The sequence below is a fragment of the Aegilops tauschii genome, chromosome 4 (assembly GCF_002575655.3).
Source record: "Aegilops tauschii subsp. strangulata cultivar AL8/78 chromosome 4, Aet v6.0, whole genome shotgun sequence".
NCBI lineage: Eukaryota > Viridiplantae > Streptophyta > Magnoliopsida > Poales > Poaceae > Aegilops > Aegilops tauschii.
The window spans coordinates 34,826,094-34,851,237 of NC_053038.3; the positions used below are offsets into that span (position 1 = coordinate 34,826,094).

Genomic DNA, 25,144 nt, shown 5'->3' on the forward strand with positions numbered 1-25,144 from the left:
AAGGGTCCTATTCCAACAAGATCAGGTGCTGCTGCGCGGCGTCGTCACCAACATGTGCTCCGACCGGTCATCACCAACGTCATCATCGACAACATCGCGGCCTCTTCAACAGCCATGAGTACTTCATCTACGAACGATATCAGTACGCACACCGAGATACGATCTCATCTCTAATTACGATAGTTGTTGCATGTGCGTTGCTGTTGTTTAGATCATCTAGTATGCTAGAGCTATGCCTGCTAATTACTGTTCTAGTCATGAATTATTTATAGTGAAATAATTCATTAAATACTGTACCACGATCACTTTGGTTTGTGCGTGAGCGAGCAGGGAAGCGTCCACGTTAGTCCCGATGTCGTGCAGCTTGTGCTCACAGAAGCTTGGTGAAGAGGAGGCGTAGGCGGCAAGCTTAGTAGAAGTGTAAATATATAGTACTCCTACTCCTACCTTGTTTCGAACAACTTTGACCCTGAAAGTCTCTTCTATGTTGCACTTGCCCTGACAGCGTGCCGCCTACTCCTCATCACCAGGCCAAACACCAGGGTTTTGCCCGCCGCCACCGACCTCTCCTTCTTCCGAGCATCCACGGTCGCCGCGACCGCCACCGTCGGCCCTCCGATGGAGGTGGCGCCGGAGTGGCCGGCCGGCCGGGTCCGGGAGGTTTTCATCGACTTCTTCAAGTCCAGGTCGCACACGCCATGGCCGTCGAGCCCCGTGGTGCCCGTCGGCGACCCCACGCTCCTGTTCACCAACGCCGGGATGAACGGGTTCAAGGCGATATTCCTCGGCCTTGCCGCCCCGAACTCGCCGCTCGGCCGCCTGCGCCGCGCCTGCAACACCCAGAAGTGCATCCGCGCCGGCGGCAAGCACAACGACCTCGACGACGTGGGCAAGGACACCTACCACCACACCTTCTTCGAGATGCTCGGGAGCTGGTCCTTCGGGGACTACTTCAGGGAGGAGGCCATCGCGTATGCGTGGGAGCTCCTCACCCAGGTATCTATCGGGTTCTTCTTGCCTTCAGCCCCTTCTGAAGTTCTGATCGCTTGCGTGTTAGTTTGTATACACACTAGAAATACTTCTATATCAGATTATGGATCAGTAAAATTTAAGTGAAAGTTGGGTAATTGGCCAAAAAAAAACCTGAAAGTTAGGTTCACTTTGGTGGTTTCAGTGGTGAGTGAAAGCTTGTGTTTTGGGGATGATGTAATAGACATTAAGCACGAAACGATGATGAGGGTCTGTAACTTATGCGGTGATCTTGTACTTTTCATTTAATGACTGGACTGTTGAGGATTATTTAAAATTGTGAGAAATTAGCAATGTATTTTGATTTGTGTGCCTGTTTGGAGTAGGTTTGTTTGTTTAGCGATGACTTTGTGCAGCTATTGATAATCTAGCAGGACAAACTCTATTGTTATTACTTATAAATGTTCAAATGTACAGTATAACACTTAAATTTCTATTCATGCCATAGTGAAAAGCACCCTGAAATATATTTTTCGTTAAAGCCCCGCCCATGTATATAATTTCTATGCAAAAATGTGCTCTTTACTATTTTGCCAGAGTTATATTCATTGACTCTGGCCTTCTGATCTCCCATCTAAGATATAAAGTCATTATGTGCAGAGTGAATCTTGTTCTGGTCAGAGACATGTATGTTGCCTATTTTTTTATGTAGGGTCTCTGGACATAAATATATCTGAACAAGCAAAAATAAGAAAATGATGTGAAAAACTATAGATGTACAAATTTACAACTGAATTTAAACAATGGCTACCTTCTTACTACCTACTGATTGCTATTTCATATGTACAGGTCTACAAATTGCCCACTGATAGAATTTATGTAACATACTTTGGTGGTGATGAGAAAGCTGGTCTCACTCCCGATACAGAGTCGAAAATCATATGGTTGAAGTATCTACCGAATGAAAGAGTTCTGCCTTTCGGTTGCAAGGTATTCTGGATGTGCTTGGTTTGTTGGTCGAATTCCTGGCTATTTCGGACATTATTATGTTGTACTAGTTTCACTTTCTTCATTTCTGTTGGACCTATACTATTGTCTGAATGTCCCTATTAAAGAACAGTATTACAATGTATTCTTTGAGCAGGATAACTTTTGGGAGATGGGCGACACAGGTCCTTGTGGGCCATGCTCAGAGATTCATTTTGATCGTATTGGCAACCGCGACGCAGCTTCATTAGTGAATAATGATGACCCTACATGTATTGAGATATGGAATCTTGTGTTTATTCAGGTTAACATGCTATTCTTTAGAAACTCATTTCTTTGTAGATTGTTGAGCTTTAATCTCAACACACCGTCAGTTACTCTGTTTTATGTGTGCGCGCATATTTGCTTTTTATCTGTTCTATGCACTGACATTTGGCTATTTTAATACCCAGTTCAACAGGGAATCAGACGGTACTTTGAGTTCCCTGCCAGCAAAACACGTCGACACTGGAATGGGCTTTGAGCGTTTAACTTCTATCCTTCAGAATAAAATGAGCAATTACGATACAGATGTATTCATGCCACTATTTGATGCCATCCACAAGGTATTTTGTCCAGATGCACACTTGCAGCTTTGTTTGTGCTTATGAGTTGTGGCTACAGTAATAAATTGTTGACTAAAGTAAATGATATTCATTGTTAATTTGATATGCATTATGAATGCAGCTGGCAGGCGTTGGAATTCAACCATACTCTGGTAAATTAGGATCCGATGATGTTGGGCAAGTTGATATGGCATATAGGGTTGTTGCAGATCACATAAGAACCCTTTCTTTTGCTATTGCTGATGGTTCTCAACCTGGTGAGTTCATACTGTTTTGGTTGGGGATACATGATTTAAAATGATTGCCATCCATTTATATTGTTTAGTTGTGTAAACAGATGGACTAATAATAATGCTCCTGAATGCCTTGTTAAGTTGCTTGCTGCATTGCGTCCTACACAATAGGATGTTTAAGTATCTCTATCTCATATTTGTATGTGAGACAATATTAATTAGTAATCTAGAATGACATATAATATGAATTAAGCAGTTAATGATTCTCTTGCTTGTCGTATATGCAGTAGAAATTACCACTTGGATCTATAATAGCTGCAATATAATATCATATGGTGCACATATGTTGCAGTTACATAATATTTCGGCAATAAAAGTTCAGAACAACTGCAGAAAATATGTTACTGACTACATTCAGCTTAATGGGATTGTTTTCGGTGGATCCACCATCTTTGATCAACCTATCTAGTGCGGATGGTGTAGAATTGAAAGATTTTGTCGTAACTACTGAGCTATTGTATTTTTACAGTGTTTCAGGGCTTCGTTTTGTGTTATACAATGTGTTTCTTTGTTCTAATACAAGTTTTTCTGTAGGAAATGAGGGAAGAGAGTATGTTCTAAGACGTATACTTAGACGTGCTGTTCACTTTGGTCATCAAAAATTGATGGCAAAGAAAGGATTTTTTAGCTCGTAAGAACTGTAACCTGCATCTGTTTTATTCTGTACATTTTCCTTATTGATATATTTGCAGCTTTTTGTTTACTCGGAATGCTGAAAATGTAATGTAAGGCTTATGAGAATGACTGTAGATGTCCAGAATTTTGCTCTAGCCAGGATGTTCTGCTTTGGTTGTGAAATGGAACATTCACCCACGCCAGTTGAACGTAATTGCAAGTCACACCATATTCTGTAAAAATTAACTACATCATAGACATGAATATCCAAAGTACAGTAACATGAGGTGGGCACATAGAAGTTACAGCAGGTGATCGTAGAATAGTCGATCTGTACATTCTCTTAAAAAAGCTAACTTCATAATTACTAATTAGCTGTATTAGCACATGTTTCCTGAAGAGAGACACGGTACCAGGCAGGATTCCTGGCTGTAGCTGATTTTGTTGATGGATGGTTGGGTACTGGGAGAACAAACTCCAGCCTAGAATTTGTTGAAATTTGAACTTAAATCGTGAAAACAGCGCTAGGCAGGAGTAAATCTGAAATTTTGCATTTCATCCATGAAATTTGGTTCAAGGAATAAATTGGTTGGTGAGGATTTATTGCAATTTGGAACTTGAAATCTTGGTACAACCCTTTAAGTGGTGATATGTGTCAGGAGTGAGGACAATGCACTACAATAGAAGTGTATGTTCTATTTATTGAATATTTTTAGTAGGTTCAAATGTTAACTCTGGGTCATTAGTACTGTTTGAGTTAACAAGATTATGTGTCCTTTATGACACTTATCCTTGAAAAAAGCCTGGGTCTCCGGTAAGTTAAAGGAACCTTAACTAGTGGTCAATTTTTTTGTTTTGAAAGGAATTTTACAGGAAATCTGAGCTAGCATCTGTCCAATTTTTGTGTGGTACTTTGAAGGTTAGCAGATTGACATTCGACAACGAAGTATTGGGCACCGCCCTTTTAAACATGATAACCTTTTGTGTTTTTACTTCTGCTGTTCTGCATCAATTTTTTCAAGTTGTTTCTGATTCTCTCTCCATATTTCCGGTGACTGGCATCCCTCACTCATCGGTTTTGTTCTCAAAGGTTCATTTGATTTACAATTATTTTGTATCTTGCTTGTATAGCCTTGTAGATGTTTTTGTCCAATTGATGGGTGACGTGTTTCCTGAGCTGAAGGACAATGAAAAGAAGATTAAAGATATAATTAGAGACGAAGAGGCAAGCTTTGAGAACACTCTAGTGAAGGTAATGTTGGTTGCCAGGAGTATTTGCATAACAGTAACATCAATTTGGTCCAAGTGAAGTTTGTTGAAATAATTTCATTGCAGTCAAATCCGAGTGTTTGCACACTCTTAGGCAGTGTTTTCCTACTTTATCCTTTTCTTTAAAGCATACTTTATCCTTCTGAACAAGTGCTAGTCTCAAAGTAATTTAGCTAGTTTGTTATCAGATAACCCATTTTTTTGTTGTTCCGGAGGCTCTGGGCCAGTTTATATCTTGTATCTTCTGTACCACTGTTTTGCTCGTGCGATACTGCTAAAGGCTTTATATATATATATTAAAAGTTCTGCCGAGTAACCAGGTAGTGTCTTGTTTTGAGGCAACACATTAAGGAAGATATCCAGGGTGATAGTTTCAATCTTGGTTTACAACAGCTTAGTTCAATCACAATAATCAGCCTACATGATAAATTGTTTCACTTTTTCTATGAAATGACCATTAGTGATCCAATTTATTTGGTTTTCACATGGGCATGATTCTGTTTATCATGCTTATATTTTAAGGGCAGTTCCAACTAGGCTCCTCCATTGTGTTTCATACTCCCTCCGTCCCAAAATTCTTGTCTTACATTTGTCAAAATATGGATGTATCTAGTTACGTTTTAGTGTTAGATACATCCGTATCTAGACAAATTTAAGACAAGAATTTTGGGACGGAGGGAGTATATAGAAACAGGGACTAAAAAAGCTTACTGTTGAAGTTTAGTTGACCGTTCTTTTCTTAGAACCATCATAATATATATTGTCGTTTCTTGTGGCTGTTCAGCCAGTTAACTGATTGTGCTGTTGGTGTAATTTTTAGGGATATGAGAGATTTAAGAAAGCTGCAGATGCTGTCAAGGAGAATGGAGGGGCAGTGCTTAGTGGCCAGGCAAGTGCTTTGGTTTTGAGTTACCACCGCATTACTTGATTTATTTATTTTTTCACTAGAAGATGTTTGAATCTAAGCAGACTTATAGTTCTTTTATTGTCTGAGCATGTTGTGTTATATATTCTCTATAGTAATGTGGAATAATTCCTTATTTCGAGAATGGAAGTTCACTGCATAGAAACAGGCCTCTTAGATCATACTTCATATGATGATCTCTCCAAACAGGCACAAGCTTATCGCCAAATGTCCCTTCTATTAAGAAGACCTCCCGGCCGTGAGGCTTATCCAGGGGATGTTTTTTATTTGCATTCACGCCTTTTAGAAAGAGCCGCTAAATTAAATTCTCTTTTAGGCGAAGGAAGTATGACCGCTTTACCAATAGTTGAGACTCAATCTGGAGACGTTTCCGCCTATATTCCGCATGTTTATCAATGTTCTGTTACGCCTTGCTGAACTTTTCAAGTTTATATTGCCATCTTTCATGTATTGCAACCATTATTTATACTTTCAGGATGCATTTGTTCTGTGGGACACCTATGGTTATCCAACTGATTTGACTGAGGTTTGTTCTTCATGTTTTCATCAGTAAATTTAATCAAATTAATTTGACAGTGGTATACTTTTCCTGTTTATGCTGTTGTTAAATCTTTTATTGTCTGTTTTTCTGGTATCGTTCTTGTTTCCTATCTCAAGGTCATGGCAGTTGACTTCGGGCTATCTGTTGACATGGAGGGTTTTAATGTTTCTATGGAAGAAGCAAGGCAAAAGGCTAGGAATGCTCGCTACAAGGTTGTACTTATTTCTCCTTAATATGAAACTTAATCCATCACTTGTGGTCTTTTATGCTATCCAAGTATTATTCATACTGTTTGTTGTTTAATAATGATGTAATTAACTAAATTAGCATCTCTTATATGCCACTGGTGCTCAATTGATGGGCAACTTTTGTCTGTTATGGTTTATATCATACTTATTTCTGATTTTTCTATATATGTTTTCTTGCAGGCTGGTGGCAAATCTATTGTCCTGGATGCTAATGCTACATCGCAGCTGCACAATCAGGGGCTTTCCAGCACAAATGATAGCCCGAAATTCCAACACGAGGTTACATGATTAATTACATTATTTAGTTGTGGTTTGGCTATTAGGTGCAGTTCCTTACAATATTCAGTGCCTGTTTGGGATTACGTAGAATTTCATTCTAGTTTGGCCCAAAAATTTACAAAACAATCCCCTTCTTCGAATCACCTTCAAGTAGTGAATTTAACTGGCTACCAGCTTTTGATTGTTTTTGCACTGTTCATACTTCGCACTGTGGTTACTGGTTAAACACTTGTATATTGTTTTTGCAGGTACATAGCAGTGTGGTGAAAGCTATCTATACTGGCTCAGAGTTCATAACCACTGCATCTGGTGATGAAGATTTTGGTTTGGTTTTGGAAAGCACAAGCTTCTATGCGGAACAGGGTGGTCAGGTACAACTTCACTTCTGACAGTGTCATGTTGGTGTAGTTGAATGAAAATGTCAATTGCAATCACCTCTCAAGTTATAATCATGCGATGAATTATCAGCTTACCTACTGAATAAGCATGCCATTCTGTTTTTTAATGTAATTGTCATGTGGTGCCATTACTACAGGAAGAAACCCCAGCTGACATTAGCTCAATATATAGTTATCTTAGTTTGTGAGTTAGATATTTTCTATAGTAACTATTGAGATGTCTGAAGGGATGTCCTCCTGTAGAAATGGCCCCACATGACAGTAAGTTTGTTAAATTTAACAGAATTATGTTGGTTGATTCATTAGTAAAGTAGACGCACAGTTTCTGTTTGAAAGTTTTTCTTTGATTGTAACCAGAACAAAAAATGATTAGTGCACCCTAAAGAGTGATGCCTCCCGTTGGTTGTATACTTGCATATATAAACTTTTCCTCTTTTTAATGAACGATACACAGCTCTCCTGCATGTTTGAGAGCTGCGCCGTGCATTGTATGAACTCTGTTGACATGCCATATGATATTTCTGGATTAGATCTATGACACTGGGAGCATCGAGGGGCCATCTGGATCTTTCGCTGTGAACAATGTCCAAGTGTTTGCTGGCTATGTCCTGCATATCTGTTCATTTCTGGAAGGGTCTGACTCCAGGGCATTGTCTGTTGGTGATGAAGTGAAATGCAAGGTAGCATTCTTTACTGATTATTTATTTATGCCGAATCAGTTAACCTGTGAAATTTGCTAAATTACATTGTCATACTTCTGTTACTCTTGGTAGGTTGATTACGCAAGGCGTGCTCTCATTGCTCCAAACCACACATGTACCCATATGCTGAACTTTGCTCTAAGGGTATGTTCTCAAGCCTCTCAGATTTACAGGGAGTGCTTTTCAATTTTTTTGCGCTCATGATGGTTTCGCTATTGTAAGTGTAGAAAGTACTTGGTGACCATGTTGACCAGAAAGGTTCCATTGTTCTTCCAGAGAAGCTGAGATTTGATTTCTCCCATGGTATGCTGTGATTCCTTTTATATCGCATCCACATGATGTTTTTCCTCGGCTTGTCAACTCAACTGTTAGTACACAACAGGGAAACCTGTTCAGCCTGAAGATTTAAGAAGAATCGAGGATATAGTGAACCAACAAATAAAGGACGGGCTGGAGGTACATGCACAAGAAATAAAATTAGCTGACGCAAAGCGCATAAATGGCCTGCGAGCGGTATTTGGTGAAGTGCGTTCTCTTACCGAGCTTGACATACCATCATGTTCTCATATCTCGTATGCCTGCCCTGCTGTTTGGTGTAATTCGTTTTACATACGGACTTTGTAGATCTACCCTGATCCTGTAAGAGTTGTATCGATTGGTCCCAAAGTGGAAGATCTTCTTGCAAACCCTGAAAGCAAACAATGGTTATCCATATCAACTGAGCTGTGCGGAGGTATAGTTTTTTACTACTCTGTTCTATGTAATTCTACGTTTGTGCGTTTACGTCATCTGAAAGTTTATGTACATCAGGTACGCACATTTCGAACACTAGAGATGCTGCAGCATTTGCCCTCATATCTGAAGAGGGTATCGCAAAAGGTGTTCGGAGGATAACGGCTGTTACTGCTGAGTGTGCCTCCCAGGCTATCAAGTTGGCACAATTGATCGAAACTGATATCAATGAAGCATCTAAACTACTGGACGGAGCGACATTGGAAAAGGTACTAAGCTTTTACCTTTTGTGCTTGTGTCTCTTCAGTATTAGCTATATTATATATATATGGCTTTGATACTCTGATAAACTGGATATTATTATAAGCTTTTGGGATTTTTTATTTTTGTTTGTTTTCTTACAAATATTATGTCCTTGGCCTTTATATGAATAGATACATGATGTCAATTTTACTTTGTGCCATTTCCTGTTGATCTGCTTTGTATTAGATTGTATCTAAGAATGATGTTTCTTCATCAGAAAATTGGGTCCATCAAGAATACACTGGATGCAGCTGCTATCCCAGCTGCAAGAAAAGCTGATCTAAGAGGCAATATCTCAAAATTGGAGGTCTGTAAATGTTTCAGTCATTTGTCACATCTTGTCAAGGAGAAAGTATTTCGTACTATATTTGGTATTCTATTGGTAGTTTAAATGAAACTTGCTGATTATAGCTGTGTTGCATATATCAGGATCAACTTAGGAAGGCCAAGAAGAAAATGGGCGAAGAAAATATCCAAAAGGCTGTCAAGACTGCCATGGATGCCGCAGAAGCTGCTGTTTCTCAAGGAAAACCCTTCTGTGTTACTCGTGCCGATGTGGGTCTTGATACCACTGCTGTCCGTGAAGCAGTTGTCAAAGCCATGAACCGTTTCAAGGTTGGTACTCCAGTCCATTTCTGTCTAGTAGTGTCCCCATCATTCATCCAGAATTAACTGTAGATTCTGCCTAATTTCTAACTTACTCCAAGAATTTTGTACGAATCAAAACATTAAATTTGTATTCCTTGTGTCAAAAAATTTCCAGAGTCTGCCGGTGATGGTATTCAGCATAGACGAGTCATCAAACAAGGCTGTTGTTTATGCCGGTGTACCTCCCGACGCACCCAATGGCTTCAAGGTGTTGGATTGGCTTACGCCTTCGATCGCACCACTCAAGGGGAGAGGAGGCGGCGGCAAGAACGGTCTTGCCCAGGGCCAGGTGAGGCATTGTTTATTAATCTTTAAGCGAAGTCTCTTTGGTAAAAAGTCTACTAATTATCTCTGAATCCTGCAATGCAGGGAAGTGATGCTTCTCGGGTCCAGGAGGCCATGGAGATTGCTACCCAGATAGCTTCAATGAAGCTGAGCTGATTTGTTGGCACTGGCCTTTGAAGTCTGTTTCCACAGTACATATGTAAATGTGTTAGTATAGTTTGGTTTATCAAAATTGAGCGAAATAGTGAAATTTCTATATCAATCAATGGCTGTTGTGCTTACTATAAAAAAATGCTTATAGCAATCATCCTTTGAAGTCTCACGGCTGGCTGGCTGGCGTCCGAGTTTTGATATTGGCTTCGTTAGGGAGCCACCATTATTGCGGTGGCTTCCTCTTCAAGGATAGTTCGTATGGATGTGGATTGTGTAGGCATGGCATGATTTCAGTGTAGGGAGAATTACGAGTCCCATGTAATTTGTGACATCTTATGAACATTTCTTTTACTAATTCTTAATGGACTATGATCTTTTTTTACCCGAGGCCTAGATGCCACAGAAGATTGAAATCCGAGCAGTCCGACCATTGTAGCAAAAATCCCATATGTGCAACAAAATTTTATACTCTTGCAACATCATTGCATCATTTTTTCACATGTGTCAAAACCTTGAAGGAGACAACACAACACAACATTTGAGACACCACATGCAATAGTTCTTTGTATGCAATAAATCCCCAATACTAAACTAGGAGGCTTCGAGTGTGTCGCACGGTAAAGGTCCATTTATCTTTTTTTTTGGGGGGGGGGGGTGTGTATAATATAAGGCACCCCTTCTCTTTTCAACAGAACTCAAACGAAGAAAAATTACAATGCAGTCACTCCAACCGGCTTCAGTTTGGAAACGCTCCTTCGATCGCCGGGGACAAAACCACTGGGCCTCGAAGAATTGCCGCCACCGCATCATCGGTAGCCAAGCTCGTCGGAGAAAAAAGAGGTCGGCTCCATGTAGAAGCCGAGAAAATGCCTCCCATCAGGCATCAAGCCAGGACGGAAGATCAGAGCCGACAAGAACGCCGTCGCACTATTAGACCGCCATTGAGCTAGAAGAGTCACAGGTGAGGCGCCAGACACAGGCCATCGAGCGCCTTAGATGAGCTCCAGCAGACGGCCAGGGGCCATCGCTCCACATAATCCGATGGTGAGGATTCACATCAACCCAATCGGCCAGATCCAGAACTCCACACAATCCCTTCTTCCCATCTCCATGGCAGCAACCGAAGAACATGACAAGAGGAACAATTGTTGGTTCAACTGCATGACAAGTTACAACTTGTTGAACATAGTGCATAACGGGAAAGCTATGTTCCGTTTTCATTGAATACCCATGCTCCACATGTTGTTGTTTATGTTTTGTATAAAGTGAGCTTGTTAGTAGATTTCAGCATCAGCATGGAACTTCATCATTAATAAAGTACACATTTATAGACTTAATTGATTGTGATCATTTGTTGTGCGCTACATACAGGAAAAAACTATTTTTGACCCCTCACCTATTTTGGACAAGTTTAGTTTTGGTCGATAAACTATAAAAGAAGATAAACAAGACCCTTAACTTTCAAACAAAACAAGTTTGGTTTCATGTTTGAGTCAACGCGATATGATGGATGATGTGTGATTTCACGAAGTGACAATCCAATCAACAAAAATATGAAAAGAATTCAAATATACGGGAGTGGTATTATAGCAAGAAGGCAACGCCAGCGGGGTGCTCTCAGACCAGGCCGCCTAGCATATGGTATAGCCGGATGAGGTAGTGACATTGCTTCGTGCTTGTTGCGTTCTTATTTTAGGCAATAGTGAAGGACCGTCCCATGCCCATGGGGCTCGAATGGGTGAAGGGATGCAACAATCTAGTTAAAAGTCATGCCAAAATAGGTTCAGTGGTGGCCACGATAGCACTCACGTCTATCTTACTCCTAGAGTTGTTGTCGAAGAATTTGTTTCTCCCCTCCCAAGGCCATAATGCGTGATATATGAGAGAGAAAATTGCACAAATTAAACCATCAACTATTTGTGTCAAAATTGCATAGAACACATATTCTTAGGGTTTGTTGCAGAAAACACCACCTATTGGTGTAATCTATTGCAGTTAGGTCTAATCCGTAATTCGATTCTGTTTACATGTCTCTAATAGATGGGCGCCGCTTGTAGGTGTACATGTGGCCAAAAAAAGCCAAGTTAGCCGCCTTGGACAAAAAAGAAAATCTAATACAGTAGATCCCGAAACTATGGTCCAAATGAGTCAAAAATTTCCAAATCAATACTTGGTTCATATATTATTTGCTAACTTTTATTTTTCTAGAAAATGTTGAATTTTCAACAAAAATCAACTGAGCCAACAAACTGTCAGTATCTCCCAAACATGTCAAAATAAGCTAAATATTCTCAAAACAGTAGTAGGTATACAGTTCGATCTACTGTACGATCAACTGATTTTTAGATTACTTCAAATGTTACTCTCTCCGTCCTTAAAAGAGTGTACTTTTAATTTTGTTGGAGGGTCAAACTATCTCAAAGTTTGACCGAATTTGTGCAAAAATATATCAATGATTGTGAAACCAAATAGGTATTCTCAAAACAGAATTTGTGCAAAAATATATCAATGTTTCTAATGCTACTAATTTGATGGCATAAATGTTGATGTATTATTGTATAAATATGGTCAAAGATAAAAAAGTTTGACTTTTCAATAAAGTTGAAAATACAATTTTTTAAGAATCGAGGAAGTAAGTTTTAACAGAAAGTTATAACAGGCAACTAAAGTTGCGAATGTTAACAATTTTTCTTGGCCGGCTAATGCCATAGGTTTTTCTTTGCCACGTGCGCACACAAGCGGAGTCCGCTCATCAGGAATCATATTAACATAGTCAAACAATGGATTAAAGCTTACTAGATGGTGTTTTGTACAACAAACCTGAATAGTAAGTGTTATATGCAAAATCAACCCCAATAGTTGATGGTTTGGCAATTTCCGCTATATATGAGATGGTCATGGTACTTCTCAGGGAGCTTAGTATGCGACGCTCTCAGCAAAGTATTTTTCTAACAAGGGTCGCTGCTATTAACAACATCTATGTGTGTTGTTTCCCCTTTTTAGAGGTGTGTTTGATGGTACTCCTGTTTTTCATGTTTGTCTTAAGTCAAACTTTGTAGGGTTTGACTAAGTTTATATTAAAAATTATCAACATTTACAATTCAAAAAATTTAATATGAAAATATATTCCATGATAGATCCCACATAAATGTAGCTTCCTGGAGATGATCTGGTCCAGTGTCATCACAAATCTGGAATGGTGGTTGTTTCTTTTTTAAGCAACCTACAGATTTCTTTTCCTCTTCCGATCGAAAAGAGTTCATTCTTTGTTGTATATGAATAGCAACAGTACGGAGCATGGCATGTCTGACATCTCCATCTCCTGCGCTGTCCAATACAGCATGGCCTACCACCAGCCCCAGCTAGCTCCGTCGGTTCACGGCAGCAGAGGCTTTGATCTGAAATCGCACCCCGTCGTCTCACTCCGAGCAGCGGAAACCCAAAGCACAGCACTAGCAGGTCAACGGTGCCGTGCTCGCCCGAACCCCTCCTCATCGCAACCGCGTGATTCCACGGCGTCGTTGAGGTGTTGCCTCTTCTGTCTCTGTCTCTCTCGTGTTGTTTATCCTTGTGCCCCCGAGACGGCAGGAGGAGGAAAGCCCACTCTAACGCTCAACATCTCTCTTCCTAACGCACCCAGCCATCGCCGGCCGGTCCTTGCCGCCATTGCGTGCGCAGGTGATTCTCGGAGCCTGAGCTGCCGGTCTGGTTCGTCTTCCTCGCGTATCCTGCTACGGAGAACTTCTTTCCTTTCTTGATTCATTTTCATTTCTTCTTCTTGTTACTTACCTGGCTGTGGTTGTAACTTGCCCATTCATGTTATGATGAACTGCTCGTGCTTGCCACCCCTATATCCCCTGGCGATTGGCAAGTCTTGGGCGGCTTGTGTCAGGAACTATTCCACCCCAAATCCATAAGTTTCGTTCAAGTCAAAATCCTGCTTTTCTCTGTACTGTAACTCCCAACCATTGTTCATCTTTTGAGGAGGAACACATGCGTAGCAGCATCAATCGTGCAGATTTACCAACCCACGCGGCTTATGGAGATGATAGAACCAGCATGTTGAAACCTTCATCCCCTAAAAGTCAAAGCTGGGGTTGCTTTTAAGGACGCCACAATAATTAATTGGTAATACTGGCCGCCCATATATCCCTGTTCTGCCAGCTACTAATAGTAAGTAAACGGGAGCTCCTCCACGTTCCACTTGTGGTGGCAGCATGCGAAACCTTACTCGCATTTTCCTGCCACCTACTGAGCCATACGATTAGAAAAACGGATGAATGCCGATCCGATCTGGTGTCATCGTAGAACTATTGTAGCATTGCTCCACACAACAATGCAATTTTTCTTTCCTAGAGATCACATCAGACCTGCTACTAGAGGTCTCGCAATTATGATTTTGAACTGTAGTATTTTTTTTTCTTTTCTTATAAAGGGCGCCTTATTGATTCGTAACGTCACGTTAGGAAGATAATTGCACATTAATATTTTTGTATTCAATTGTCTAATCAGTCTAACATGTATGCCAATTGACCGTCATTTTTCACGTTTAAGGGTTGAGCCTCATTAAGTTGAGGATATCATGTTTAGTAGAAAGCACGCCTCTCATTTCAATTCGGATGACGCTGAGCAGCGGCAAGCAAAGGTATTTATTGAAAATTTGGCATGCTTTGGTTACTCTGTCGAACTTCGTTCTAGGTTCCAATTACAATGATGATGGATTCATTAGTTTCTTGCCAAGGAACTTTGATAACATATGCACCAGTAATACTCTTAACATAGCTGTTACTGCAATGCTGGTCCCCAAAGAAGAAGAGAAAATGAGATTAAAATGGGCAAAGCTAAAAAAAAACTAAGAAGTTTCAGTGTGACAATTTCTACATTTTTCAAGGTTCCACCTTATATGCATGTGTAAACAAATTGAAATGGGAAAAACTTAAAACCTGCATATAGCAAAAAGGAAAGTAGTAGGTTGAAAGGTTCTGGCTTAGTAAATGAGAACAATGGAGTTGCATTTTTTTTCTAGTATCTTTGGTTAAACATATCATATATACTGGTTTTCATCCGTCTAAAGTGGAGGGAAGCTAGCAGGCCTGAGGATATCTGCTGGGTAAATCTGCTCTTTCCTTCCTTGCAATGCTCAAGTGATCTCCTGCTGAAAACTTGGGTCAAGTAAGCAAACGTTCTAATGAATTTTTTTCATCTTCATTTTAGCCTGATGTTTCTGTCGAAGCAGAAATGGGTAAAATGTACAGGGCAACTTTCACCGACAAAGAGGGGAGAACTGTCGTTATTATGAGACCTGCAAAGCAGGTAAGTAGTCACCGTTATTTGACCTGCAGTTTGCACATAGCCTTGCATTCACTGAATAATATTTTGAGACGATTTCAGAATACATCGTCTCATGAAGGGCAGTTGCGGCATCTCATATATACCATGGAGAATGCAGTTCTTAGCCTGCCTCAGGGTCTAGACAAAATGGTGTGGTTGGTAGACTACACAGGATGGACACTGGCCAATGCAACCCCCATAAAGACTGCCCGAGACAGTACGAATATCCTGCAAAATCATTACCCTGAGAGGCTTTCAGTTGCATTTTTGTTCAACCCCCCCAAAGTATTTGAGTCTTTTTTTAAGGTGTGAGTTCTGAACATCATCCTTCATAATTCTGATTCTGTTCAGAAAGATTGTGATGGTGAGCTACAGTGTATTGCTTTCTAATTTCTTATTTTTCAACTGAAATGTTTCAAACGGTTTCAGGTTATCAAAGTGTTCCTCGACTCGAAATCAATCCAGAAAGTCAACTTTGTGTACAAGGACAACGAGGAAAGCTTGAAGACAATGTACAAGCACATTGATCCAGAAATCCTCCCGGCAGAGTTCGGAGGGAAGAACAATGTGGTGTACAACCAAGAGGAATACACAAAGTTGATGACAAAAGATGACATGAAAACAGCAAGCTTTTGGGCAGCAGATTGTTAGCCATGTAATGAACGGGACTCGGTTCCTAAGGTTAAACCGCAGTCGTCACAAACTGTTGCTAAAGCAAGCAGAGGAACATCTGCCAGCCATCTCACCTGTTGTTGTAAACTAAGTTGAGGAGCATCACTGAGCCACTATTACGGTTCTCGGCACAACTCTGAAAGAGGAATACATAGATAAGTTGAGGACGTTCGGATAAATAAGTGCAACTATAATATACCCCCTTTATTTTTATAATAACGAGCATAGTAGGCTGCCTACATGCATGGATAATGTTTTTTTTTTTTCTGTTTGATCCTAAATATTCTTGGCCTTTGGGTTATGCATTCTAGATGCATTTTCCCAATGTTTTCCTTGTTTAGTGTCTTATTTATTTGTAATGAATAGCCAATGCCCCGTGCGATTGCTGCAGGAATCTTGTTAAAAATGAAGTGCTAAATAAACTAAAACAATGTAAGAGTATTTTGCATGACTAAGTTCATAAAAAACATGCATGCATGAGTTGATGAGGTGGCATGCTTTGCATAAATAAATTAATGCATAAAGTAACTTATCACTACATGCATGACTTGATGATCTGGCATTGTTGCAAGAAGAGAAAAATTAGATAGTGGGTTGCAACTACTCCCTCCGTCTAGGTTTATTAGGCCCAAAGACTAAATCAGCAAGACCAAGGTAGCAAGTAATTATATGTGTGTTTTTAAGGCAATAATACCTCCTGCTGCTTGTTAGTTCGTGAGTCAATTACACTGGTGGTGCTACAACTTGGTGTAAACAGTCACTTTGGTGTTAGAAGTTGTGGTATACATCGAAGTGGTGCAAAACTCAAATACATTAATTAGATCATCCCTAGTAGACCCCTTATAAGGCTAGCCCTTATAAGGGGTTTACAGTTCGCAGTTTCGCTCAGATAAGGGCCGAAAATAGTTGCGGCAGAACATAAACCTCAAATGGACCTTTAAAATTTGAAAATAAAATTTGGCGCCAGAGAAGAACACAAACAGTAGAACTAGGTGCATCCATACATACCTGATCATCCATACATAGTTGATTTATGTATACTAGATCGGAGGAGGCCGCCTACCCCTAACCCCAATGCCCAAAATGTGGCTCACCGGAGCCCTTTGTGTGCGGCGGCGACGGTGTGGCAGTGGAGATCATCAATCGTCGTCGTCGAAGGTGAGGTCGACGAAGATGGCATCCTGCGCGGCGGCTTCGCGGCGCCACACGACCATGTTGTCGTTGAAATCGTGCGCCGTCATATTTTTATTTTTTTGCGGGGTAATACTTTTAGTTATACAAACATGTGTATAATTATTGAAATGTTGTGTACCGAAAAAGACTTTCGCCCCGCTTTGTATCGAAATGTTGTGTAACTAAAATACTTGTTTGAATTATAATTTAAGTTTTTTACTATAGATTATGCAAACATTTTTATAATTCATAAATATTATTTAAATATATGAGTATTTTTAAATAATATGTGAACAATTTCTTAAACTAATTTATTCTGTTTGTATGTACAATATTTATAGACACAAATATTCATGTGTTACTTTTGTTACTGAGATTATAATTAAGATACTTTCTAGAGAAATATTAAAAAAAACTAACAGGTGCAAAATGGACCACAAGATCTGCAGCCCAATTAACCTCCGCCTGCGTCGAGGTCAAATACATAGTACTCCCTCCGTAAACTAATATAAGAGCATTTAAAATACTAAAGTAGTGATTTAAACGCTTTTATATTAGTTTACAGAGGGAGTATTTTGTTATCCATATGAACGAATAGAACGTAAGGGGATGGAGTAGTTTGCGGGGTTCCCTATGTCTCGCCTTACGCGAGCCAACAGTGAGCTCTCGCTGAAGGGAACGCCCGACTGGACCGGTCCACTTGGCGTTCCGCCCGCCAGTGAGCGAATTCAAAATTTTGGCGCACGCTTCCTTCTCCTCCTTTTTGTTTAGTTTTTTCTCTGTTTTTTGTTCTCGCTTTTTGCTTAATTTTTGTACTTTTCTTTATAATTTAAAATATTGAGAATGAACACATTTTTTCCGCCACAAATGATATTTTTTCAATAAAACTCGTATTAAGGTATCTTAGAATATTTAATGATGCATATTGAGAATGATAAAGAGGTATAATCAATGCTTATATGAGGTAGTATAGAAATTAGTTCTAAAAATGTTGAACGAGTATTTGAAAAATGTTGAATAAATATTAAAAAATGTTGAACAAGTATTTGAAAAATGTTGAATAAGTATTTTCATATTTAGACAAATCTAAGACAAGAATTTTGGGACGGAGGAAGTATTTTAAAATGTTGAATAAGTATTAAAAGTATTGAACAAGTATTTGAAAAAATGTTGAATGAGTATTAAAAAATGTTGAACGAGTATTTGAAAAATGTTGAAAAAATATTTAAAGAAATGTTGATCATGTATATAAAAATGTGAACGAGTATTTGAAGAAATTTGATCATGTATATAAAAATGTGAACGAGTATTTGAAGAAATTTGATCATGTATATAAAAGTGTTGAATAAGTATTGAAAAATGCCGAACAAGTATTTGAGAAATGTTGAACGAGTATTTACCCAAAAAGGCTTTCGCCCCGCTTATATTATAAAGCCATTGCCCAAGCCAAAAATCCAACAAGGTTCCCCCACACACACAACACACACAGGTCTAGACAACAAGAAGTCAAAGGGTTAATGCTGAGGGCACAACTCAACAAGCCCTTAACAAACAAAAAAACACGCACACGCGGGGTGCGGCAGAGCATCTAGTCGGGCTCGGGGGGGGGGGGGGGGGGGGAGGAAGCGGAGGCGCCAATCGGAAGGCCATCGATCGAAGGTCGGCGAGGAGGTTGCTGATGACGTCCCGGTCCTGGGGGCGGCTAAGCGGCCACCAGAGCTGCAAGTATCCGCACATTTTAAAGATGGCGTCAGTAGCACGTCGAAGAGGCACCTTCTGGATGACAAGCTTATTGCGAACGGTCCAAAGCGTCCAGGTAAGGACCCCAACGCAAAGCCATCTAATATGGCGGTAGCGAGGGGGGAGGCGTGAATTTCCGCAAGCAGGTCAGGGAAGTTGGTGTTGCACCACTGGCCCCCAACCGTCTCGTGGAAACAGGACCAAAGGAACTGAGCCGTGGAGCACGAGAAGAAGATGTGGTTAGCATCCTCCACCGTGCCGCACATGGGGCACATCCCATCGCCAGGTCCATTACGCTTAAGGACCTCGACGCCGGACGGGAGACGGCAGCGGATCCATTGCCACAGGAAGATCCTGATCTTCAGGGGCGGTCGGATATCCCAAATCAAGCTAAAGGGCTCGGGGGCCGTCGAGGGGGCGATGGCCGCGTAGAGGGATTTGGTGGAGAAGCAGCCCGAGGGTTCTAGACGCCAAGAAATGGCGTCCGGGGTGTCAGCGACGTCAATGGGGAGGAGGGCGATGTCCTGGAGGAGGGCATCCCAAGCGGCAACTTCAGGTGGGCCAAAGGGGCGGCGGAGAGCGAGGCGCCCAAGGTGAATAAGGGCCGTCTCGACAGAGATACGAGGGTCAACTGCAATGTCGAAGAGCCCCGGAAAGTGTGCGGCCAGGGGGGTGTCACCAATCCACCGATCAAACCAGAACAGGGTCGAGGACCCAGTACGAACTGAGATGGATGTGCCAACGCGAAGCACAGGCAGCAGCTGGACAACGGCCTGCCAAAACTGGGAGCCGCCCGAGCGCTGACAGAATGCAAGGGGTTGTCCCCGGAGGTACTTGTTCTGGATGATGGTGAGCCAAAGAAATGTTGATCATTTATATAAAAATGTTGAACAAGTATCTAAAAATATTGAACAAGTATTTGAAAAAATGTTGATCATGTATAAAAATGTAGAATAAAAAAAGTCAAAAAATGAAAAAAAACAGAGAAGAAAAAAGAAATAAAAGAAAATAAAAGAAAAAACAAAGAAAAAACGGAGAAAACTGGCTCCGATCGCCTCCAGTAGGTTGCGATCCTACTACTAACCTGTAATTGTAAGCGATCACAGTGGTTAGCAGCCCCGGTGTTTGCTAGCGTTTTCCATCTCATCTCATAAATATAGGGAAGATGATGCGGTTACAATCTCGTTGAAAGAGTAACAGTACCGAACGTCTCCGGCGCTGTCCGCACTTGTGTAGCACGCCTCGTCGGTATCACGGCAGCAGCCGGCCTAGTCCTGCAAATCGCACCCGTGGTTGGGTTCACCGCGACCGGACGAGCAGAGAACCCAAACGGGTCAGCAACACCGGCGACGCACCAATAACCCACTCCCGGCGAAGCCAACCACAAAATTGACCCTTCCTCCAATGGCGTGCGCGTGCTCCCCCGAACCCCGGCTCATCGCAAGCGCGTGATTCATTCCGCGCAACCTCCATTCCACGGCGTCGGTGCGGTGTTCCCTCTCCAGTCCGCCTCTCCCCCTCTGTCTCTCTCGTGTTGTTTATTCTTGCACCCCGAGACGGACGGCAGGAGGAGGAGGAGAGCACCGTCCAACTCCCAGCCAGCGCCGGCCAGTTCCTTCCTCGCCGCCGTTCCGCGGGTGATTCCCGGAGCCTGAGTTGCCGAGCTGCAGGTCCGGTTCGTCTTCTTCTCCTGGTACGGACAACTTTTCTCCTTTCTTGATTCCTTTTTCCATTTCTTGTTCTTGTTCCCTGCCTGCCTGGGGTTATTCAGTTGATTCTTTTCCGTTCATGTTCTGATGATATTGATATTGAACCACTCCTGCTCTCTACGTTTCCCTGGCGATTGGTAAATCCTGTGCTTGTGTCTGAAAAACTCTGAAACCATCCACCTGAAATCCGTCAGGCTCTGTTCGTGCGAAAAGAAAACCCTTGCTATTTTACTGCACTGCAAGTCTGTAACTCTGCAAGTATGGATTTGTTCATCTTTTTAGAAGGAAATAAACATGCATAGCATCAGCAGTGCAGATTTAGGGACTCCCAAATCTTTTTATGCTTCCTTTCCTGAAGGTCTATGAACCAACACAGAGTTATGCACAGTAGTAGATGATAAAAGTTACATGTCGAAACCTTCATCTCTCCACAACCTTTTGCGTTAGAAGTCAAAAGTTGGGGTCACAATTAACAAGTCAGAGTTGCATCAGGGGCTGCTATTAAGGCCGCCCTAACAATTAACTAGTACTAATAAAGGCCGCCCCTCTATCTGTTCTTGTCAGCTACTGATAGTAGAAAACAAGGATTCCCCCACGCACCGCGGATCGTGGTGCGATCCACTCACGGTGGCAGCATGTGAAACCTTACACACATTTTCTTGCCATGTGATTAGAAAACAGATGTTTTTAGGCCGATCTGATCTGGTGCCGGCGTAGAACTGTCGTAGCTTTGCTTGTCCACAGGATAATGCAACTTCTTCTAGAGGTCTTGGACTTGTTCATGGATGGAGTACGGTCACTTGTGGTTGCCTGTTGTGGTCTGCTGGGACAGTTGATTAGGACGTGACCTTTGTAGGCTTAACACATTTTCTGGCCCTCTTAATTGATGTGTGACGGAAAATAAGGGGAAGATGCACCCATCCTTTTTGGGTGACAGAGACAGTCGGTAGAGCAAATGCACTTATGTATGCTTTGCTTGCTGAAGTGGGTCCAAATACCTGTGGTCTATGCTTCATTCAGACTTATCAGGATGGTAAGACCTCATAGTAGGGTAATCTTTGCACTGGCACACAAAAGAGCTGACTTATGTTGTTCATTCTACAACATTCTGTAGTAGAAGACTAGAAATATATAATTACATTATGGTCATCTTAGTCCAACTTTGATTGTCATTTTGTAATGTTATATGCGAACTGTTGTAATAGGAAGAAAAACAGAGATAATATCAATAATGTCACTACATGACCTCTGACTCGCGCCAACTTGGTCAGATTTGAAACCACTTCCTCTCAAAAGTAACGACGAACTTATTTTTCAAGTTTAGTCAAATAGAAAATTCAATTGCATTCAATTATTTACTCATCTAATATGTATATTAATTTGTCGTCATTTCACATTTGAAGGTTGAGCCTCAGTAAGTTGAAGACAACATGTTTCGTAGGAAGCACGCTTCTCATTTCAATTCAGATGATGCTGAGCAGCGACAAGCAAAGGTACTAATTGAAATTCAGGTTTTGGTTACGCTGTAGAACTATTACCATGTAAAGTACATGTTCTAGTAGGTACTAATATATACAATGTTGATGGATTCATTAGTTTCTTTCCAAGGAACTTTGATAACATATGCGCCAGTAATACTCTTAATGTAGTTGTTACTGCAATATTAATACGATCCCCAAAAAAGAGAAAAAATAGGATTAAGATGGGAAAGGTAAAGAAAAACTTGGAAGTTCCAGTTTGACAATCAACTTTTTATCAAGCTTCCATCTTATATGAATATCTAAACAAGTTTTTTCCTTTCCGAAAAGGATATCTAAACAAGTTAAAATGGGCAAAACTTTGAACCTGAATATAGCATAGTAGCCCGAATGGTTCTGGCTTAATAAAGGAAGAACAAAGACAGATATATGTAAGTTATCACCTACTCCCTCCGTCCCAAAATATAAGAACGTTTTTTAGTGTCAAAAACGTTCTTATATTTTGGGACGGAGGGAGTATATATTATTTATTTGATGCGAGACAAATAGTTTGACATACTCCCTCACAAAGGATTGTCATGTCTTATGTTGCGACGGGAATGATACTGTGACAATATGCCTCTTTGCATAATTTTGTGTGGCAGTTCAGATCTTACATAGACTACTGAATGATATTCTGTTTTGCATAAAAGCCCGCAATGTAGCATTTTTACTTTTTAAGAGTGAAATGTACACAAGCATTTCTACATGTGCTTCTTTTGATACAAATGTATGTTGTAACTGATACAACATAGTCCCCTTCCGTATGGAGCCTGCAGAAGCTCTATTATGAATCCTTTAGATGTTTCCAGACCAGTGTAAGCCCGTTAGCAATATGGATGCATACTAGTTCTTGTCAAAGAGAAAACCACCTTGGTATCTTCATCTTGGTTAAACATATATACTACTGTTTTTTCGTCCATTTCTCATGAAACAATCTTCTACGAGCAGATCAACGAACTGAGAGCTGCACTTGGGCCTATGTCTGCCCGTGGCGAAAAGTACTGCAGTGAAGCATGCTTGGCAAGGTATCTCGAAGCCCGCAACTGGAATGTCGACAAGTCTAGGAAAATGTTGGAAGAAAGTCTCAAGTGGAGGGCACTTAGCAGGCCTGAGGATATTCGCTGGGTAAATATGCATTTTCCTTCCTTGAAATAAATGCTCAAGAGATTTCTTTCCAAAAACTTGACCATGTAACCAAACATTCTTTTGATTGTTTTCATTTTCATTTCAGCCTGATGTTTCTGTGGAAGCAGAAACAGGTAAAATGTACAGGGCAACTTTCACCGATAGAGAAGGGAGAACTGTCGTTATTATGAGACCTGCAAAGCAGGTAATTAAGCACTCGCTGTTTTTTGTGGGCCTATGGCTTCCCTAACCTTGAATTCACCTGCATATATAATATTTTTAAAACAATTTCAGAATACATCGTCTCATGAAGGCCAGTTGCGGTATCTTATATACACCCTGGAGAATGCAGTTCTCAGCCTGCCTCAGGGTCTAGACAAAATGGTGTGGTTGATAGACTTCACAGGATGGACACTGGCCAATGCAACCCCCATAAAGACTGCCAGAGACAGTGCGAATATCCTGCAAAACCATTACCCTGAGAGGCTCTCTGTTGCGTTTTTGTTCAATCCCCCCAAAGTATTTGAGGCTTTCTTTAAGGTGTCGCCTCTGAACATCAATCATCCTTTCATTACTCTGATTCTGTTCAGAAAGACTATCGAAAAGAGCTATATTCTGTGTTTATGATGTTCCAACTGAAATGTTTCAAATGGTTTCAGGTTATCAAAGTATTCCTTGACCCGAAATCAATCCAGAAAGTCAACTTTGTGTACAAGGACAACGAGGAGAGTATGAAGACAATGTACAAGCACATTGATCCAGAAGTCCTTCCGGTGGAGTTTGGAGGGAAGAACATTGTGGTGTACAACCATGAGGATTACTCCAAGTTGATGACAAAGGATGACATCAAAACAGCAAGCTTTTGGGCGGCAGACGGTAGCCATGCCGTAAATGGGGGCTCGGTGCCTCAGGTCATACCGCAGTCCTCACCAATTGTTGCTAAAGCAAGTTGAGGAACATCGGCCAGCCATCTCACCTGTTATTGCAAAAGTAAGTTGAGGAGCTTCAGCGAGCCAATGTGACGGTTCACAGCTCTAAAAGAGGAATATATATATATATATATATATATATATATATATATATATATATATATATATATATATATATATATATATATATAACTGCAGAATATCTCGCTTGTGATGTTACAAAAATAGTTATTACTAGTATATCCCCAAACAAGTGATCTCACAACAGTTCCATATTCCCTTGGCCAACAATTTCAAACACCAAAGAATAATTCACCTATTATTTAGCTGTCTTCCATCTGTATTTTATTATACACTTAAATTTGTAATATGCAGCTGCCATTTCAGGAATATTAATTTAATTTGTTTTTTACCATTTCCCCAAGTAACTCCATATATATCCCCCGCAAAAATACTCCATATATATGAAAAGATGATGGTCATAGAGAAACCTCATGTCTATGATCTCTTTTTAATTCTTCGCCCTCCGCGGCAAGCACCTCCACCTGCTCAACTCTGCCTACATAACACTGCTACCTAAATCCAATGAGGCCGTCAAAGTAAAAGATTTTCGGCCGATAAGCTTGATACACTCAGTGGGAAAGATCGCCGGAAAACTGCTTTCTATCCGCTTGGCCCCTTTCCTACCATTGCTGATTCCCTCCTCCCAAAGCGCCTTCATCAAGTCTAGAAGCATCCATGACAACTTCCTCTTCGTCAAAAACGCAATCCGTAGCCTCCACCAACACGAGGACCCGGCTCTGCTGCTCAAGTTGGACATTGCCGGAGCTTTTGACAATGTTTCTTGGTCCTTTGTGATGGAGCTCTTTTCCCATATGGGTTTTGGCCACAAATGGTGTGACATGATCTCCCTGCTTTGGAGCACTGTCTCTTCACGAGTAATGGCAAATGGCGAGCTTGGTCCACCTTTCATCCACCGCAAAGGCCTCCGTCA

At 41.0% G+C, this 25,144-nt stretch overlaps 3 protein-coding genes across 3 annotated transcripts; all 3 read left to right on the forward strand.

Annotated features, from left to right (window-relative positions):
• The first annotated feature begins 475 nt into the window (after nt 1-475).
• Nucleotides 476-10,333, forward strand: LOC109757277 (alanine--tRNA ligase). The gene is made up of 22 exons (XM_020316099.3): nt 476-996; nt 1,819-1,959; nt 2,114-2,260; nt 2,409-2,561; nt 2,683-2,818; nt 3,389-3,485; nt 4,601-4,721; nt 5,559-5,627; nt 6,139-6,189; nt 6,321-6,416; nt 6,633-6,731; nt 6,980-7,102; nt 7,660-7,809; nt 7,903-7,974; nt 8,058-8,133; nt 8,213-8,355; nt 8,455-8,563; nt 8,641-8,831; nt 9,083-9,172; nt 9,295-9,480; nt 9,629-9,802; nt 9,883-10,333. The coding sequence occupies exons 1-22, from the start codon at nt 619-621 to the stop codon at nt 9,952-9,954; spliced, it is 2,874 nt and encodes a 957-aa protein (XP_020171688.3). The 5' UTR covers nt 476-618; the 3' UTR covers nt 9,955-10,333.
• A 2,954-nt stretch (nt 10,334-13,287) lies between these two features.
• Nucleotides 13,288-16,193, forward strand: LOC109757274 (phosphatidylinositol transfer protein PDR17-like). Its single transcript, XM_045227357.1, has 4 exons — nt 13,288-14,596; nt 15,166-15,264; nt 15,343-15,588; nt 15,712-16,193. Exons 1-4 carry the CDS (start codon nt 14,534-14,536, stop codon nt 15,931-15,933), a joined length of 630 nt encoding a protein of 209 aa, XP_045083292.1. The 5' UTR covers nt 13,288-14,533; the 3' UTR covers nt 15,934-16,193.
• A 3,858-nt stretch (nt 16,194-20,051) lies between these two features.
• Nucleotides 20,052-24,566, forward strand: LOC109757275 (phosphatidylinositol transfer protein PDR17). Its single transcript, XM_045227358.2, has 6 exons — nt 20,052-20,560; nt 21,980-22,069; nt 23,045-23,221; nt 23,328-23,426; nt 23,516-23,761; nt 23,881-24,566. Exons 2-6 carry the CDS (start codon nt 22,007-22,009, stop codon nt 24,172-24,174), a joined length of 879 nt encoding a protein of 292 aa, XP_045083293.2. The 5' UTR covers nt 20,052-20,560; nt 21,980-22,006; the 3' UTR covers nt 24,175-24,566.
• Nucleotides 24,567-25,144: the final 578 nt, after the last annotated feature.

What these genes read in the sequence shown, in the direction of transcription:
- LOC109757274 (XM_045227357.1), top strand. Translation starts at nt 14,534, where the DNA reads ATGTTTAGTAGAAAGCACGCCTCTCATTTCAATTCGGATGACGCTGAG. An exon ending in TTATGAGACCTGCAAAGCAG is followed by an intron (nt 15,265 to 15,342) that starts GTAAGTAGTCAC and finishes AGACGATTTCAG; the next exon opens with AATACATCGTCTCATGAAGG. An exon ending in TATTTGAGTCTTTTTTTAAG is followed by an intron (nt 15,589 to 15,711) that starts GTGTGAGTTCTG and finishes AAACGGTTTCAG; the next exon opens with GTTATCAAAGTGTTCCTCGA.
- LOC109757275 (XM_045227358.2), top strand. Translation starts at nt 22,007, where the DNA reads ATGTTTCGTAGGAAGCACGCTTCTCATTTCAATTCAGATGATGCTGAG. An exon ending in TTATGAGACCTGCAAAGCAG is followed by an intron (nt 23,427 to 23,515) that starts GTAATTAAGCAC and finishes AAACAATTTCAG; the next exon opens with AATACATCGTCTCATGAAGG. An exon ending in TATTTGAGGCTTTCTTTAAG is followed by an intron (nt 23,762 to 23,880) that starts GTGTCGCCTCTG and finishes AAATGGTTTCAG; the next exon opens with GTTATCAAAGTATTCCTTGA.
- LOC109757277 (XM_020316099.3), top strand. Translation starts at nt 619, where the DNA reads ATGGAGGTGGCGCCGGAGTGGCCGGCCGGCCGGGTCCGGGAGGTTTTC. An exon ending in GGGCAGTGCTTAGTGGCCAG is followed by an intron (nt 5,628 to 6,138) that starts GCAAGTGCTTTG and finishes TTATACTTTCAG; the next exon opens with GATGCATTTGTTCTGTGGGA. An exon ending in ACGGAGCGACATTGGAAAAG is followed by an intron (nt 8,832 to 9,082) that starts GTACTAAGCTTT and finishes TTTCTTCATCAG; the next exon opens with AAAATTGGGTCCATCAAGAA.